Raw genomic sequence first — 18,561 nt, 5'->3', positions numbered from 1 at the left:
CTGTACAAAAATGAACAGTATATAATACTGTATATATAATACATATATGTATATATAAAATACATATATATAATATATATATGTATTATATATATATATAATACACACACACACACACACATTATATATATATATATACATACATACATACATACATACACACACACGTCTTTGTGTGTGTGTGTTTCACAACCAACTGTATCCTTTCCCACTTGTAGACTTGTCATTCTGGGATTCTGAATCTAATATCCGACACGTACGTTCAGACACGTCTGGAGTGTGGACCGCTTCAAAGCGTCGGTGTCTCAGCAGAAACCACGTGTCGCTGCTCGGAGGCCGACGCGTCCCTCACACGTGACTCGTGGGTGTGTTTTTCTGTCCCTCGTTCACTTCGACGTTACGTTCTATTAAAGTTGTAAGATGGCGACTGTGCATCTGCGGATCGGGGACTTAGTGTGGTGAGATAACCTTCAGACGCCTCGGTTTGCGCTAAACGACGCCTGAAGCCGACAGACAGTGTGTTTCTGACCAGGTTACTGTTGACTGGAGTTGTTGGGGCTGAACGAACGCAGTTTAATTTGATGTCCGCGGACAGAACCTGATGGGCAGCCCAAACAAACTGCTAGCTACACGGCCACTGCTGCTAGCAGGAGACGAGCTAACCACAGCAGATTGTTCGCCCGCAGCCGGACAGCCTCTCGGGATACACGCCTGTGTTTGACAGTCGTGATTTCTGGACCGACGCGTTGACTTCCTCCTCGTGGACGAATGTTTCTAAACGCTGTTTTAACGTCGCGGTGTGTGAAGCTGTCTGCGCTCCGCGGGGGGAGCGAACGTCGTCACGAAGCTCCGCGGCGCGACTCCCCGGCTTCCGCGTTCACTGCCGCGGCCTCCCGGCGGAGCAGCGCTGACTAGTCAGCTACTAGTACTAACTAGTCAGCTACCAGCGCTAACTAGTCAGCTACCAGCACTAACTAGTCAGCTACCAGCACCAACTAGTCAGCTACCAGCACCAACTAGTCAGCTACCAGCGCTAACTAGTCGGCTACCAGCACTAACTAGTCAGCTACCAGCACCAACTAGTCAGCTACCAGTGTCTAGTTAGACAGCTAACAGTGCTAACTAGTTAGTTACCAGCGCTAACTAGCTGAAGTGATTAATTGAACTGTTTTTTTATTTAATTAACCCGTTGTGTGCTGCTGTGTTGCAGCATTAGCCCGTTTGTCATGAAGTCGTTATTAATGTCGTCATACTTCATCAACCAGCCTGGAGAAGAATCCGGACTAAAAAGCGACTCGAGTAAATGTCAGATTTCATCCGCGGCTCCTCTTCTCCCTCAGCTCTGGTTGTTCCTGACGGGTAAACGGCTGTCAGGCACATTTGTGGCTTCAGCCTGAACCAGTGGTTTAGTTTTTTAGGTACACTTCCTCCCAGTATAACATAATACACGCATATTCTACCTTTGACTAACTAGGCCAGTGATCGCTGTCCTGTAAGCTCACCCAAGACTTTGATATTGGTATTTTCCAGTAGTGTCAGCAGTGTGTGTCCAGTGTTTGTGTCCAGTGTTTGTGTCCAGTGTTTGTGTTGCTGCAGTAGTTGTAGTATTGTTTAACGGGAATCAGCAGCGTTTGATGGTGTGTCAGTACAAACTGGCAGTACGGAAACAGGATGGTGTTGATTGTTCTTAAACACGTAATCTCTCAAAAGATGTTACACCATGCTGTCACGCGTTTGTTTTCAATCAATCTGTGTCATAAAAGGAGAGGTGGAGGGCATTTTCTCTGTTTGCCATCTTTTGGTTGTCAGTACTGCGGAACACAAAGTGGTAACACTTGAAACATGTTTTATTCTCATTTGATTTACTGCAGTAAGTGGAGTGTCTGTCATAGATTGATGGGTGAATAATAGTGAGGCATGGTGAACATTGATATGTTAAAAGAAAAGCTCAGTACCATGGTTGAATGTAGGAATATAGCTCATTGGTAGAGGGCATGTATGTGGCCGGGTCCGATCCCCAGCATCTGGAGCCCCACGGGGCCACGAGCCAATGACAACTGTAGGCCAGTCCCATGTCTAGATAAGTGCGTAGGGCTGCGGCAGGAAAGGCATCCAGCATAAAATACTTTGCCAAACAAATATGAGCATGCATCTAAAATGAAAAAAGGATAGCACGCTGTGGCAGCCCCTAACGGGACAACAAGAAAGTTTTTTACATGGTTGAATGTATTGTTTTACTTTCAGGGGGAAGCTGGGTCGCTACCCACCATGGCCAGGAAAGGTAAGGAGTACAAACGCTGCATATGAAATAGAAATGAATGTTTGCCCTCTCAATCTTGTGTTTACTTTGGAGAACATTGTCTGTTTATGTTCCAGATAGTAAGCCCCCCCAAGGACCTGAAAAAGCCACGGGGCAAAAAATGCCATTTTGTGAAGTTCTTTGGAACTGAGGACCAGTAAGTCTGACGAGTGACTGAAGTGGCTGTGGCCGAAGTTCCTTGTCATTTTGTTCAAGTGGTGTCAAAGCTGTGTTTGTGTGTTTGTTCAGTGCCTGGATCAAAGTGGAGCAGCTGAAGCCCTACCATGCCCACAAAGAGGAGATGATCAAGATAAATAAAGGAAAGCGCTTCCAGCAGGCAGTCGACTCGGTGGAAGACTTTCTGAAGAAAGCTAAGGGGAAAGAACAGGTAAGGGGTTGTCCCACATTGTTTACCCCAGCAGTTTGAGTTTCAGAAGGTATTCAGTGTGCAGCAAGAACGTTCAATAGAAATGGTACAAATGAGTTCATTTGTATCTGGTAGAAATCTTACCAAAGGTCACCAGCAAAATTACGGTGAAAAGCACGCAACTAAATGGAATAGGTGCAGGGGTCAGTGTGAAATGGAATGAGGTACTATATATCTAAGACAGAGTCGTGAGGGAAAATAAAGAGCTGGGAAACTAAACCAAGAGGAAAGACCTAAGCTTCGGATTGAAATGCCATCCATTTTCAACATTGCTTCTTCCGCTTTCGTGGGGTGCTGGAGCCTATCCCAGCTGACCGACAATGATAATCACTTTATTTCCCGCAAGACACCCCTATCAGGGTATAATAGAACTTAGAAAGTATTTGAGCTGCTTGTTTATAAAAATAGGAATACAGTGCGCCCTCGTTCTTTGCAGTCAATGTGTTCCAGGAAACACATGCGATTGAGGAATCCACGATCGAGATCGCAATCTATTTATCTTATTATTTACGGTAATTTAAACGTTTATGAACCCTCCCTACACTGATATTAAACCACCTTCTATCTTACCTTTTCTCACACTCTTATCGACTGGTTAAAGCACTTTTGTGTCTCACCAAAGTCTGAGCCTGATGGAAAAGAGCACACTTCAGGATTCCATCAGCCAATAGAATGCACGTAAGGTATCACGTGACTGCCTACCAAAAATCCGCAATGAGGTAAAGCCGCAATCGTTAAATGCTCGTGGGCACACTATATACTTGCGGTAAACATGCGACACCTATATGACGATTTTTTTTTCTTAAACGTGACTGGGGCGTGAGGTATACCAGTGCACCATGAAGTCACATTGAAATGCAATTGTGTCAAACATGATTGAATCAGAAAAAGTTGTGATCGTCTTGGCAGACAGATGCTTTAAAAACGCTGATTGATTGACTGATAATTCTTTACTAGGTCTGAGCTTTATCAGTCTTACTGTCACTAGCGCGAGACACTAGCAGCAACACAACCAAGGTGTACACCTTTTTAACCATTATTAGACAGAACAGCTAGAGATGTTATGACAGGAAGCAGAGAGAAAGAGTGGGGGCTTGTGTGGCAACCTCACGGCCGCTGTGAGGTTTCCACACCTGGGGTGTCCAACTGTACCACTGCCTTATTTAAGAATAGCGATGGCTTGTTTTAACGGTAAATGAATGCAACCATTCAAGTACAGTATTATAATTTGGACCCTCGGTGGGCCTCTCAGACAGATATGAATTTACATAAAGATTGTCAACTTGTCAAATTTGTTCATTCAGATTGAAGGTCAGCCCTGCTGCTCTGCTACCGCATCACAACCAGAGCAAAAGCAAGGAGGGAATATTAAATGAAACTGGTGAAACTTTTGTTTTTTTTAGGTTTGCACTGAGGCCACCAGAGTGATTTAGAATTGTGGAAGTTATTTGAACTGTAACCTGCTCAGTCAGAGAGATTCTCCATAAAAACAAATAGCTGAGTATACCCTAAATGATCATCTTTGTTTTTAACAGAACGTGGATAGCAAAGGAGACTCAAAAGGAAAGAAAGCACCAAACAAGCCCTTAAAGATTCTGGATGAGGATGATGAAGATCTCAGTGCTCTGAGGGATCCCTCTGAGAAGGTCAGTAGAACACTGACAGCTCCAAAACATTGTCCTGTCAGGCTACAGTAACTATCTGTTCACACAATACATGTTCTGAAAAGTAGATAAGATGCCAAAAAGCAAAGCAGGAAAAGTAAAGTAACAATAAGGAGCACTGCTTTTCTGACAGTTCATTCTTTGCTCCGTAATTCTTTCCTTGCTGCATTGATTCAAGGACAGGTCATTGCTTTGTTTGTGAGCTTTATTCTCAGATTAAGATCTGTGATCGAAAAATCTGTGTCCAGAACATGAAAGGTATTGTCTTTCTCTGCAAAAGGCTAAACTACTTCCAGCAACTTACAATATTAGGAGATTTTAGTGAGATTTTAGTTACATCCAACAAAACTGTGTGCAAGTCTTTCTTAAAATATCCTGTACAAAAATGAAGGCTAAGGCCACAATGTGTTGCCCACTCTTAGCCCTGAGTACCTCGGCACCCTCACCCCCTTTTTGGCTGCAGGAATGTTAAACACTACCTAAAGAGTCTTCATTGCCACAGCTTATTCACTTTTAGAAGGAAAAGGTTCTTTAATTAAACTAGGATTTTATTTCGTTCATTCACTGTGTGCACGTTGTTCCTGCTGTCAGGAGCTGTTTGCAGCAGATATGTCAGTTCAGGTTGATAAAATGAGATTAAACTCGAACTTCTGCATCAGGACAATCCGCGCTAAGAGGTCGTCATCAGTGTTTGTGGTCAGAACAGGCAGCAGGGGATGTCATGGGGTCATGACACAGAAACTAAAAAAAGATTGTGAAGAAAAACACCGACTGTGGTGTGAAGAGTCACTCAAAGTAAAAAAGAAAGAAGTGAGTTGATTTTGAAGTCCTGAACACCAGTTGTAGCCTGTGGCGTGTGTCCTTGTTTTCTCCTCCCCCCAATAAATGAACTTGAATCACCTCACACGTAAATTGAAAGTAAGACATCATCCCCTTCCACAAACTCGTGTGTTTGAGTTACAGACCTTGTCAGAAGAGACAACGTTCATTAACATAGTGAAAGTCACAATTCCATTTACGGGCCATCGTTTCTAAACTGTATTCACTACAGTCCTTAATGTGGCTGTCCACACATTTCATTCTACTACAGCACTTTCATTCCCTCCTACAAATTATTGTATAGCAGGACCAAAAAGTAACCTTTGAACAGTTGCTCACCCTGCTGCCAGAGCTAATGTGAGTTTTACAGTGTTCTCTATCTTAATCAGATGGCTGGATGTGATCCGAGCATCAGAACAGGGAGAACGTCTTGATGGGGGATTGTGTTGGAGGCTATTTTGGTGTCGTCTCAGTGAACATGCTGTCAATAAACAGCTACAGTAGGAAGCTCTGTTATTCAGCGCACGCGTGTTAAATTAAAGGACTGAATCATTTGTACCTGTTAAAGTAATCAGTTACTATTGATAAAGTTTCCTGAGAAGTGCTGAAAACAGAAGGTGTAGGACACAAACTGTTTTGAAGTCAAAAGCGTCCTTTTCCATCATGTTAATTCTTTAGTACCTAGATCGGGTTTTCTGGTTCATCAGGAATTTTTATGTTTAAACTGGTTGATGTTAATTTTCCATCTATCCAGTCTTCTGGTAACATTAGTAGACTTTTCCCTTCTGTCTGTCTGGTCATGACAAAAAAAATCCTTCTTCCAAGTCAATTCAGTTGATCAGGTTTGATCTTCCCTCTTCATTGAATCTGTCCACGCTGGTCTGGTTTTATTGATCCAGGGTTTTCGGTATCGATCTGCCTCTGTTATCTCCCCCCATCTGAACACTATGGGCTATTGAGTTTTTATTTTGTCCTCACCACTGTCTCAGCCGATCTGACACTGATGCATCCCCTGCTGCAGCCAACGTGGACCTGTTGAAGTTCACCTGTTGATTTGGGTGACTATGTTTCTCTCCTCCTTAAGGACTTAACTGACTCTGACCCCGAGCCGTCCACTATTGAGAGACTGGGAACTGGACCTGGCTCAGGATTCAAATGGGAAAGCAGTGTAGGTGAACCCCCCACCCCACCCCACCCCCTATCCCCTGCCCTGCCTCCCCGAGCCTGCATTTCTTTGCTGTTCTTCTACCTGACCTTACTCTTTGGCCTTACTCACCAACAGCTGCAGACCTTTCCCTTCCGACCTGTTTTTGTTGACTGTTTGCTCCTCAAACTGTTGATTTGGCTTCTGCTGCTGATGGTCACCAGCTCTGTACGTGGAGACTGAGTTTCTGTGAGCATCTCACACGTGTTGAAAGCCAATCTACACCTCACAAACAGAGTTGATGACCAGTCTGAACATGATGCCCTTAAAACCAGTATGACCACCTTGTGTGAGTAGCCCTGTTTCCACTACATGATCCTGGCTCTGCTTAACCTACTGTTAAACATTTTTGGTTTTCCATTGTTACCCAAAGTAAAAACTTACCTTCTTTCTTGATATCTCCTCCTTTGAGGTTCCACAAAATGCCAACCAGGGATTTAAAATTACGTAGAACGTTGAAGACCACTGATTGGTCAGAAAGCCGCAGAAAATCCTGCATCCGGCACCCATGTCCTCCATCTTTAAACTGCCAGTTAATTTTAGCTGCTGGTTGTCCTCTATATGGATCAGGATCTTCCTCACTTTGAAGATCGCACCATAGTTGCTTCTCGTCTGACCCACCAGCTCTACTGAGCTGATGCAGAAAAAACCCCTCTTCAAGCACCTGATTGAGAAGCTGAGTCAAGTAGAGCCAGTACCACATAGTGAAGTGTGTGTGTGTGTGTGTGTGTGTGTGTGTGTGTGTGTGTGTGTGTGTGTGTGTGAAGAAATGGCACATCCTTAATTAAAATTGCAGGCATGAGTTGTTGATCTGTATGTCAGTAGAAACATTTTTAAAAAACGAAACACTTCAGCCGTTCTCAGTCACGGGAACATGAATTCAAAGGATCGACTCTCACTTGTTGCTCAGAGGGAAATACGGAAGCGTTTTTGTGTTGCCCATGAAGGCAGTGATGAACCTAAACAAGTTTTCTTTCTCCTCCAAGGTGATGATTTGTTCATCACTGTTGGCTGCAAATGAAAGCTTTGAGGGGGGGTTTTCGAGTCAGGAGTGCTGGTGTTTCATCATACCAGTATGGTGAATACAGACTTGTTTTTAGACTTGGCCTTCTTTGCAGTTGTGTGTAGAGATCATCTGATACAGTCTACGACAAGGGTACGGCTGAATGTTTCATGTCGTTTAAGAGAACGTTTAAAGCACAATGTCAATTTTAGGCATCTGGTAGACGCTGTTCTGACGGCGTCCTAAATTTCCCTGCGATCAGTATGAGTGTTTAGTGTGATGGTAGAAACCCCAGGCAGAGACATCACCGCTAAGGGGTAAAGTCTTCCTCTCAGCGCCACCGGTTTGATTCAAGCTTTGTTTTCCCTTTCAACATGTGATCCATTCATACTGCTAGCATAATAACAATGCTGGTAGTGTGTCCAAAGAAACGAGCCTGGACACACACGAAAGTACAAATAAAAGATTGTAAATTATGTCATTTCTCACTGATCTGAGTGTGTCAACAGGAAGTGGTTGCCAAGTTTTCATAGACTGCTATCCTCGCCGTGAATTTTATTTATCTCCCGTTTCATGCAGCATCACCTGATGCTCAGATGTATTACAGTACTACTGGGGCAAAGGCCCATGAAATGTAATGATGATCAGTTTGAAAGCCCCCCCCCCCAGTGAGTAACCGTACTGAATCACATTTGTTAAATGGTAGGACGGGAGTCTGATGGGTTGACCAGCAATTATATGCCATCCTCAACATGTCTTTTTAAAACGAAAGTAGGAGTTGGCAAGAGATGTGGGACCTCGTCACCCTCCAAGCAGAGGAAATTAGCATCCATGTAAATAATCGGTGTTGTCATGTGATGTAATGATATCCAAATCAATGATCAACACGTACTTAAACATTACACACTGCTGCTGCTGAACCGCAACTGTGTCGTGTAAATGTAATCCACTCAAGAAGCGTCATACCCCTGGTGGGTGGTTCAGCATAAAGTTAATCAGGTGTTGCAGGAAAGGATCTTCTGTGTGTGTGTGTGTGTGTGTGTGTGTGTGTGTGTGTGTGTGTGTGTGTGTGTGTGTGCGTGCGTGCGTGCGTGTGCTGTCAAAGTTTTACTTAATTTGCACAAAATGCCTCGAAACTTGTAAAACAGTAGATGATAATTCAGTTAATATTAGTCAAGTGTTTAATGTTTAATTTGACACAAAGTTATTAAGAGAATATGAAAACATTCCCTCACAATGTGAACAGACAGAAAAAAGATCTTCATTTAAACACAAACTGTTTCGTCCCAGCACCACATTGTCTCAGATTATCCTGATAATCTCTTCGTCTCTCTGGTCCACATTTAGATAGTCTGGCCTGGTTGATGAGTTAAACTGAGCATGTCGGTGCCAACATGACACATTTGGTACCAAATCACCTGCATAACTCGTCAGTCCTAACTAGTCTACAGTCGTGTTACGAGACCTGCCTGATTTGCTCCATGCATGTTGGGAATTATAGTACATGATTTAGAAACGTTCATGTTCCTGGTGATTACAGACCGATGTGGAAGTGTGAACACTGGTCTGTATGAGCAAAGCACATCAGTTTCCATTCTCAGGACAGACAATAACTGGACTCCCAGAGTTGTACCACACCTGACCCAGTGATTTGACAAACTGTATGTTATAGAGGATCATTGTGCCATAGATAATCTGCAATGGTTCATCACTTATTTTTTGGCTAATAGCCATATAGTTGTGAGGGTAGAAAGTAAATTTAAGAGGTGCATTCCCTTCAAGGTAGGAAACATGTGAATCTTTTCTCTTGATGCATGTCTGATTCTGCAAAGTTTTCCCTCCCAAAGTGTGTCTGTGTGTGACAGTGGGCCAATGTGGACAACATTTGGGGTTTGTGTCTACCGTAGATGATCATATTCATTAGTTACGGAGTTTGAACTTTATCTGGGAAATTAACTCCATTAAGACGCAGACAAAAATCAGATTTTGGGCCCATTGATAGGTTCAGAAATATTTTTCCAGTGAACAATAAGGATAGTTCTGATCAGGACGGTGATCGGTGACCTGATGTGTCAACATTGCAGACTTGTGTGCTCTGCCAAGTCAGTACAAATGTAAAGAGATGACTTTTACTGAACTTTCCTCTGTTGTAGCCTGTAAAGGACGACCCCCACTTCCATCACTTCCTTCTCAGCCAGTCAGAGAAGGTAAGAAGAAGTAATATCTTATATATTATCACAGTATTATCTCTTTAGATGAAAAAGATGTCCAAGTGCTTCAGATTAACTCTTAACGGATCATTTATAATGAGAAAAATCAAATGTATATTTAGAGTAGAATCCCTCGGCACATCAGCATGCTTGGCGTTGCTTTACAGATGGGAACTTTCAAACCCCCAAGAGCACCCGAAAAGTTTTTCTCACTGTTTACACATTTTGCTCAGCCCAGATAATTTAACTAAAATGCATGAACAGATGGAAAATAAGCTCAGTATTGCATGTAATGAAAAACAAAAAGGGCATTTTTCTGTGGACTAAGTGTCACCTGTTGACTTTTCCCTTGTTCTTACAGCCAGCCTCATCAATGGAACCCATTAGCAAGCGCCTGAAGATCATTGAAGAGGTAAGATTATTGGTAAATTCTTCTAAAATCCCAAAGACATGTGTTCATCAAAAAACATTAAAGCAACTGTAAGGAGTCAAGTCATGAAATTCAGTCAGAGAGAAACGGTTCCAGACTGAGATTCTCTCACAGACATTCTCAAAGATCCCGTTCCTTTTTTCACCCTAACATCTTTTTCCATTTATTTTCAGATTTAGCATCTTTATCTTTCACTTGAAATGTTACTACAACTGCTGGTAGTAGTAGTAGTGGAATACATGATATTAATAAAGTAATGTCTCAAAGACTGAAGTGAAACACAGAATATGTTCTATCATTCATATTTAAGACACACTTTCTTCCAGTTTGAAAATATTGCTCCACCGGTGTGTTCATTATGTAACTAATGCCTGAGCAGTGGATATATACAATTTCCTCCGGGATTAATTATGTATGTATGTATCTATCTATCTATCTATCTATCTATCTATCTATCTATCTATCTATCTAGATGTAACTTAATATGTAACTATTTTGAGATGAAACCATCCGACTCGTGCAGTTGTCTTGTTTTTCTACCTAGAAGAAAATCAATCCTATGAGTCCCGTTTGTGCTGTTTATTAGTTAGCATATATTTAAAATCATTACAAAATTCTTTATATTGAATCTCTTCAGTATTTTTTGAACTAAAACTAATTTTTGTCAATCATTTTGATTCAAACTGTGAAGTTGAAGTTTCATATTCACAGTAACCCAAAGAGAGACAATGCCTCACCCTGACAGTGTTTGTCTTCTTGAGTAGGACACAGGATCAACATCCATCCAGGCAGCAGACAGCACAGCCATCAATGGCAGCATAACCCCGACAGATAAAAGGTGTGTACACACCCTCAGGGTCCAGAAGAGGATCCCTCGGTTACCTTGATTCTGTTCTTGATTTAATTATAGCTTTTAAAGGGTTGTGGTTTTACATGACACAACATTAGAGGACTAAATTTCATCCCAGCATGTTTTCTGGACTCTGTCTCCAGGATAGGGTTCCTGGGTCTGGGCCTGATGGGCAGCGGCATCGTTTCCAACCTGTTGAAGATGGGACATGTTGTTACAGTGTGGAACCGTACAGCAGAAAAGGTACACGATTTATTATCAATACCACATCTAGAAGATGAGAGCTCATGAGCGTTGGTGACTGATGAAAGGGAATGTTGTCTTTTTTGTCTGTCCCCAATATTTCATCAGTCGTTCTCTTAGATGAGAGGTCTGTCGTTTTAAACAATGAGAGACAAAAATGAAGAAAAAAAATCCCAGGAATTCACATTGTAGGATTTTTAAAGTGGGGAATGAGGTCCTTCCACAAGTGAAGGAGTTTAAGTATCTTGGGGTCCTGTTCACGGGTGAGGGAACAATGGAGCGTGAGATTGGACGGAGAATTGGGGCAGCAGGAGCGGTATTGCAGTCGCTTTACTGCACTTTTGTCACGAAGAGGGAGCTAAGCCGAGAGGCAAAGCTCTCCATCTACCGTTCAATCTTCGTTACTACCCTCACCTATGGTCATGAGTGATGGGTCATGACCGAAAGAACGAGATCGCAGATACAAGCGGCTGAAATGGGCTTTCTCAAGCAGTAGCTGGTGTCTCCCTTAGAGATAAGGTGAGAAACACTGCTGTTCGCAAGGGGCTCAGAGTAGAGCCGCTGCTCCTTCGCGTGGAAAGGAGTCAGTTGAGGTGGTTTGGGCATCTGGTGCGGATGCCTCCGGGACGCCTCCCTAGGGAGGTGTTTCTGGCACGTCCAGCTGGGAGGAGACCTCGGGGCAGACCCAGGACCAGGTGGAGGGATTATATCTCAATACTGGCCTGGGAACGCCTTGGGATCCCCCAGTCAGAGCTGGTGGATGTGGCCGGGGAAAGGGAAGTTTGGGGCTCCCTGTTGAAGCTGCTGCCCCCGCGACCCGATTCCGGATAAGCGGTGGAAGATGGATGGATGGATTTTTAAAGAATTTATCTGTAAGTTATTGTAGAAATTAGTGGTCAGCAACAAAAGTTGAGCGTAATACTTTGTAACGTAACTTTGTTGACAATGACTGAGATGAAACATTTGCTGTCAGTCCTCACCTGGTTTGAACACACTCGATGCTGGTGTGTGTGCCCAGTCCTCCTGCAGATCTCCTCTAGAGCAGCGATGTTTTGGGGCTGTTGCTAAGCAACACAGACTGTCAGTCGTCCTGTCCCCTTTGCAGAACAATGGCCCCAAAGCAGCCTCATAGTGGGGGGATGGTCTTCTTGATGCAGCTCAGCATTCTTCTTCCTCCAAACGCAACAAGTTTAGATGTGAACAGCAGACCACATGATATTCTCCGTCCTCTTCTGTGCTTCAAGATACATGGATTCACTACATTGCAGATTTTTAAAATTACATATAACATATTTTCCTCGATGAGATGTAAGTTTCATCTCGTTGAGGATGAGGAAGAGAGCGAGAGGCGAGGATCAAGTGTCTCCCAGGAGCTGTAGTCTCATGGTACCGTATGCGCACGCTATTGGCTGATAGCAGCCGTGTGTGCACTGTGTTCCGATACTCACAGTTCCTCCTGCAAGTTTACTTTTGCCTTGTGAAGTGGAATTTTTTCTTTCCCCAAACGTGCTGCTGGTTTAATATCAGTATGAGGGTTCTTAACATTTAAATGATACCTATATAATAAAATAAATATTTGGTCGCTATATCACAGACTTGTTTTTCGCGGGTGGTCCTGGAACACATTTACCGCGAGTAACAAGGGATTACTGGAGGTATTTCCCACCATAATTTACAAATAAATTCTTTAAAAATCCTTCAAGGTAATTTCCTAGTTTTTTCCCCGTTTAGTTTCTTGTAGTTGAAGTGTTCTGATGATGAAAATTATGGACAGCTTTCATCTTCCTGAGTAGCAGAACTTACACAAACAGTGGCTGACTAAATACTTTTTATCCCCACTGCATGATGAATGGGAATAATATAGATGATCACAACCTCCTCCTGCTGCCATATTTGTTCATTTCTCTACTGATTTTCTCAGTGCTAATTGTGATGGATGCATCAAATTAAATTGCATTTCAACTGGGAATAATTATTTTGTGTGACAATAAAGTATGAATGTGCTCTTGGACTGTATGTAACACAACCATATCTACTCGACATAAAAAATGTAGATCTTTTACATATTGCCCAAAATTAAGACAAGCAAACAAACATGCACAGAAAAAACGAAGAAACTTCAGAAAGATCATCAGCGTTGGGATCGCTTACGATTTTAAGACTCATGAAGTTAGTGCTGAACAAATATTTCAGAGGATGATGTGTATGAAAGATGATGAAAATTAGAAACGTGCAGAGAGAAGCAAAAATCCTGTTAAATATTATACTAAGTGGTGGGCTATGCAGTGATGCATGTCTGGAATTTTTGCCCAGAAACTGTTGATTAAACTTGGCTCGTTTTGTGTGTTCTAGTGTGACCTCTTTATTCAAGAGGGTGCCAGATTAGGCCGTACTCCTGCAGAAGTGGCCTCCATATGTGACATCACCTTCTCCTGTGTCTCAGATCCAAAGGCTGCCAGAGATGTGAGTACCAATATCATCTTCAGGTAGTTTAAGTGAGGATCACTGGCGGGTACTAACAGAAACTGTCTTACCTTTGTTTTTCTCCAGTTGGTGTTGGGACCCAGTGGAGTGCTGCAGGGAATCAGGCCAGGCAAATGCTACATAGAGATGTCTACTGTGGACCCAGAAACCATCACAGAGCTCTCACAGGTACGCAGCAGCAACACAAAGTCATGCTTTAGTTATACCATCATAGACGACACTTGCAGCAATACAACCTTTTTATGGACAAGCAACATTAAAGTCATGTTTATTAACACAATGATAAAAGAGTTCATGTTGAATTAAAACACATTTACTCACTTTATAGACTAGGGGAAGAAAACAATCCAGTGGAGGCAGCGTGACACATTGGGCAGCGACCTGCTTAGGTCCTGCCATACTTGTGGACGTTGCTTTGATTTTTACTGTAGACTTGTGTATGATGACATTGATGACATTAAAGGCATTGTATTCAAGTATTCAGGTCAGACAGATTGTTACTCCATATTTGCATGTCAGGTGATTACGTCACGGGGGGGTCGGTTCCTGGAGGCGCCTGTGGCAGGAAGCCAGCAGTTATCCAACGATGGAATGCTGGTCATCCTGGCAGCCGGTGACAGAACAGTGTATGAAGACTGCAGCAGCTGTTTCCAGGCCATGGGCAAGACTTCCTTCTTCCTGGGTATGTAGGGTATCCTGTTACCAGTTGTCTGAGTCGATCAAAAGATGATCAAAGTTATCTTCTAAATTATCCATTATCTTCAAAATTATCCATTATCTTCAAAATGTTTGAATGTGATTAAAGTGTTTTTGCACAAATAAAAAATAAATCTTTTCCTCCCCTCTAACACCAACTGCCCTCATGTCTTCTTCACCACATACATCCATCTTCTCTTTGGTCTTCTTGCCTTTAGATAAAGTCAGATAGAAACTGATGGTAAATGTGTGTTGTCACAGGTGAAGCAGGGAATGCAGCGAGGATGATGCTGATCCTCAACATGGTGCAGGGCAGCTTCATGGCCACCATCGCAGAGGGGCTAACCCTGGCTCAGGCCACCGGCCAATCACAGCAGACCTTCCTGGATATTTTGTGTCAGGGCCAGATGGCCAGCACATTTGTGGACCAGAAATGCCAAAGTGAGTCAGTACTTACCGACTTATTGCACTCTGCTTACTTGTTGACTTAAAGTGACTCTAATTGTTGGTTGTTGTGTCCACAGAAACAGACAGATTCAATGTTAAAGAAATGATTAAATATGAATGTTACTTTCACTTTGCATCTTTCAGATATTTTACAGGGCAACTTTAAACCAGATTACTATTTGAAACATATTCAGAAAGACCTGAGGCTAGCCATCTCAATGGGTGACATGGCCAATCATCCAACCCCAATGGCTGCTGCTGCCAATGAGGTACAACCGTCTGCTTTTATTTCTTGATTGTAGTCCACTGTCCTGTTCTACTCTTTGTTTACTGAGGTTTTCCTTTAATTGTGAAGTTTTTGTGTTTACGTCCACATCCTGGACAGACATAGATACTGCAATTTTGTGAATTTGGCTGTGGGGCTGTAATTCTAGTTCCTTTTTTCCTTCATGCCAGCCTTGTCATCCCCACTAAAACTCCCTTTTAAGCACATGCAGTAAAAATCATTAAGTGCTGAAATAACAGTGACAGCATTGTTTGTATTGCTGTTCTTGTGCAGGTTTACAAGAGGGCGAAGGCGCTGGACCAGTCAGACAACGATATTTCTGCAGTCTACAGGGCCTACATTCACTAGAGGTGCGGCTTGTCCTCTGGACCACAGTCGTCAACCTTATCTCTCATGTCATCAGTTTTTCTTCTTTGAATTTCTAGTCTTTTGTTTCATTCCCCAGCGCCTGCCACGATACCTGTCCACATGTTACCAGTCATGATTCCTTTGTTGGAATAAAATGAGCATTGCAGTGACTGTACAGTATAAAGAACAGAATGTTGTACCATTGCTCTGCTGCTGTTTGCTGTGGGGTCATGAAAAGTAAAACTAGGCTAGGATGTGCACCGCAAAGCCGCTGTGAAAAGCAAGGTGTCAAGTTTAAACTATGTGCAAATGAGTTTATTTAATTTGGTGATTTAGCTTTTTTATGTCCAGAATTCCATGAGACAGCAAACAAGAACACGCCACTGCATTGCCTTAATATTTTAAGCCCTGGAGTTTTTCAATAATATATTTATTTATGTTTCCAAGTCTTCTGCGAGCAGTTTGGCTACGGTGTGTTTTTGTTAGAGGATGTGTGCTTTTAAGTTAGTGTTCATGAGCAGGTTGAGCACAGAGCGGCAAACATTAAAATGCATAATAATTGGTATTTCTATCAGGACCGTCTCCCTTCTTTTTTGTGTTTGGAATAGTTCTCATTTCTGCTGTTTCCCTTTTTAAAAATATTTTTGTAGCCTAGCCTTTACTGGAGGTTATCAGTAAAATTTCTGGCAGATAAACAGTTGAAACTCAGCTTTTAAGGCCAATTCTATGTTATTGCAGGTCAAAAATTCATGATTTAAAAAAAGTCATATATCTGATGAAATGGTTGGATTTGTGATTGGATTTGCCTCAAAGACTGAAACTTGTGTCAGTTTTATTTGGAATGTGGTTTTTCAGTCTGACTCAACACACACACACACACACACACACCGACCATGAAATGTGGATGTGTTCACGTTATGATCAGGGCCAAAGTTTCAACATGAATGCTGGTATTTATTCATTCTTTATAATGATATCGTCCCAAACTGGTTAAATCAGGTAAAATTGAGTGTAGCAAGTGGCCACATGTTGGGGGGTGAGCTGAACTACATCTTAGAGGTCTTCACAGGCCTACCAGGGTTTTGTTGAACTGTACTCGTAATCTCATATGTGTCCGCTAATAATTGTGTCAGCATGGAACTTTAATGTCAGCTGGAGTTTAGAGACGATTTCACAGAACTCCATATGAACAGGTTAGCATCACCATGTACAATATTCAACTAAGAAATATTTGTCACAATAATTCAGTAAACATTCAAAACATTTTTATCAAACATTGTTGTCACAAATATGCATTTTGTGAAGAATGTTTTGATGTATCTGATTTCCCGTCAATCATCATGATGCTGTTATAAATGAGTGGGTCTGAACACACTTCCTGTGTGTAGTGATGTGAAGTGAGAAAAGCAGGAGCATTGGTCTGAACTCAGCTAAGTTCAAAGCAAAGATTCACAATGAGATAAAAATGTTAAGCTGTAAATGTTGCAATGCAAATACAAAGAAGGACACCTTTATCAAATTTTAATTGAATAAACGGTAGTTTTGTAGTCTACTACACTAAACTACTCCATCATTTCATCACTTCAAATTCAAGTGGTGACAAAATAGCCTGAAGCAAAACATGAGGCAGAAGTAAGGAGGTTGTTGCTATGGAAATGATACAGCATCTCACCTAGTTCCATTGGTGTTAACTTGAGAACATGATGAACTGACACACTGCGAGTAGTTTTGTCTGATGCCAGAAGTCTTGGGACTGAGCAGCTATAATGGTCTTTCCAGGGTCAGTCTGGAGCTGCTACTGCACTACAATATGTCTAAATGTAAGAAAAGCTTCCTCAGACCTTAAGATCACAAATAAAAGTATGAAATCTCTCACTCAAACTAGGATTGCCTGAAGACTAGAGTGTAAATATCTCAAAATCAGAGCTACTAGACAAGATCATGCCTCAAAATTGAATCGGTACTTCTGTCATCATCTAAGAAGTGTTTTAATGTTTCATCAAACAGCTCTAAAATTGTGTAGTACCAGGAAAACGAGACAATTATTGATAAAGATGTGGAACGCTCCAAAAACAACTCGGTCTAGTCAACAGAAATAAGAAAGACTTGTTACCTTGATAGATTTTTCAGCTAACCAGTTAGCTGTGTGGAAGATGCAGATCAGTGCAGTGTTACAGTTTACAGTTTACATCCTTACAGACTTCATTCTTTTTTAGGTTTCCTACATTTTGTATCAGATTAGACCATCTTGGTAAACGGCTCCACTCAGAATTTGTTTGAGCTTATTGTAAGTGATCTGGTGGTGTCAGAAAACTAGAGCTGAAATCGTCTCTCAAATCATTTTGGTTTTATTTCTTTAATGATGAAAACCTAAGAGGGTGACACCATAGTCGCTCTGTTTGAGGTGTCTAATGATTAAACTTGGGTGAGCTCCAACAGACAAAACGCATCATTGTGCAGCATCAAACCTGCACCACCTTGTTGTTTGTGTTCAAGGGCCTCTGTTTTTATTGGTTAATAATACAAGGGAGTTTCTCTGACATCGTAAGCATCCAACATCCCACTTTGTAAGAATTTGTGTTTGCCAGGTGCATTTCTGTTCCTGAGCTCTAGTTTAAAGTTGTTTTTAGACGGATGTAAATAGCACGAGATTTGGTAGGGCTTCTTTTCTATCTCCATTAACTGGGATTGATAGAAACAACTACTTTGGTTTTGACTCTACAGATTGGCTAACATGTTTGTCTTAATGCTGTAGATGATTCGTTGATGTGTACATGATTTATTAATCTGTTATATAATCTGGTTCATAATCACATTGAAATTACAATGAGTTGGATCCCATCAAAGAAGAGTGTAACTTGTTTTGGGGGGATATTTATGATTTTTGTGTACATGAGATTTTGTGCTGTTTAATAAATCCTCCTGATTACAGCTGTGTTTTATAACTGTTTTTTTCTTTGTTTTAGGTATATTGTTTTAGGTTCAAACAGTATTCACAACTAGATGCTGAAACTAGTGACAATGTGTGTCCAGAAACTGACTTCAGTCACCAGGTTACAGTTCAACACCTAAACTTTGAAAAGGTCTGAAGGATTTAGTTCTATTTGTTGATTAAGGTAAATTATATCAACAACTGGTCATGATAGATTTG

At 41.8% G+C, this 18,561-nt stretch overlaps 1 protein-coding gene across 2 annotated transcripts; it reads left to right on the top strand.

Annotated features, from left to right (window-relative positions):
• Window positions 1-396: 396 nt before the first annotated feature.
• On the top strand, window positions 397-18,341 carry glyr1 (glyoxylate reductase 1 homolog (Arabidopsis)). 2 transcript variants are annotated; one of them, XM_068336094.1, is made up of 17 exons: window positions 397-458; window positions 2,245-2,281; window positions 2,377-2,456; window positions 2,549-2,687; window positions 4,262-4,372; window positions 6,294-6,377; window positions 9,570-9,623; window positions 9,988-10,038; window positions 10,821-10,894; window positions 11,050-11,149; window positions 13,502-13,612; window positions 13,700-13,801; window positions 14,153-14,315; window positions 14,591-14,770; window positions 14,921-15,045; window positions 15,336-15,412; window positions 15,508-18,341. In XM_068336094.1, the coding sequence occupies exons 1-16, from the start codon at window positions 421-423 to the stop codon at window positions 15,408-15,410; spliced, it is 1,524 nt and encodes a 507-aa protein (XP_068192195.1). In that variant the 5' UTR covers window positions 397-420; the 3' UTR covers window positions 15,411-15,412; window positions 15,508-18,341. The 2 variants fall into 2 exon arrangements, with proteins under 2 accessions (XP_068192195.1, XP_068192197.1); XM_068336096.1 differs by lacking the exon at window positions 6,294-6,377 and having other exon boundaries at window positions 15,336-18,341.
• Window positions 18,342-18,561: the final 220 nt, after the last annotated feature.

The sequence above is a fragment of the Antennarius striatus genome, chromosome 16 (genome assembly GCF_040054535.1).
Source record: "Antennarius striatus isolate MH-2024 chromosome 16, ASM4005453v1, whole genome shotgun sequence".
Classification (NCBI taxonomy): domain Eukaryota; kingdom Metazoa; phylum Chordata; class Actinopteri; order Lophiiformes; family Antennariidae; genus Antennarius; species Antennarius striatus.
Note: the sequence above shows the minus strand (reverse complement) of the source record. Positions and strands in the feature narration are given on the sequence as shown.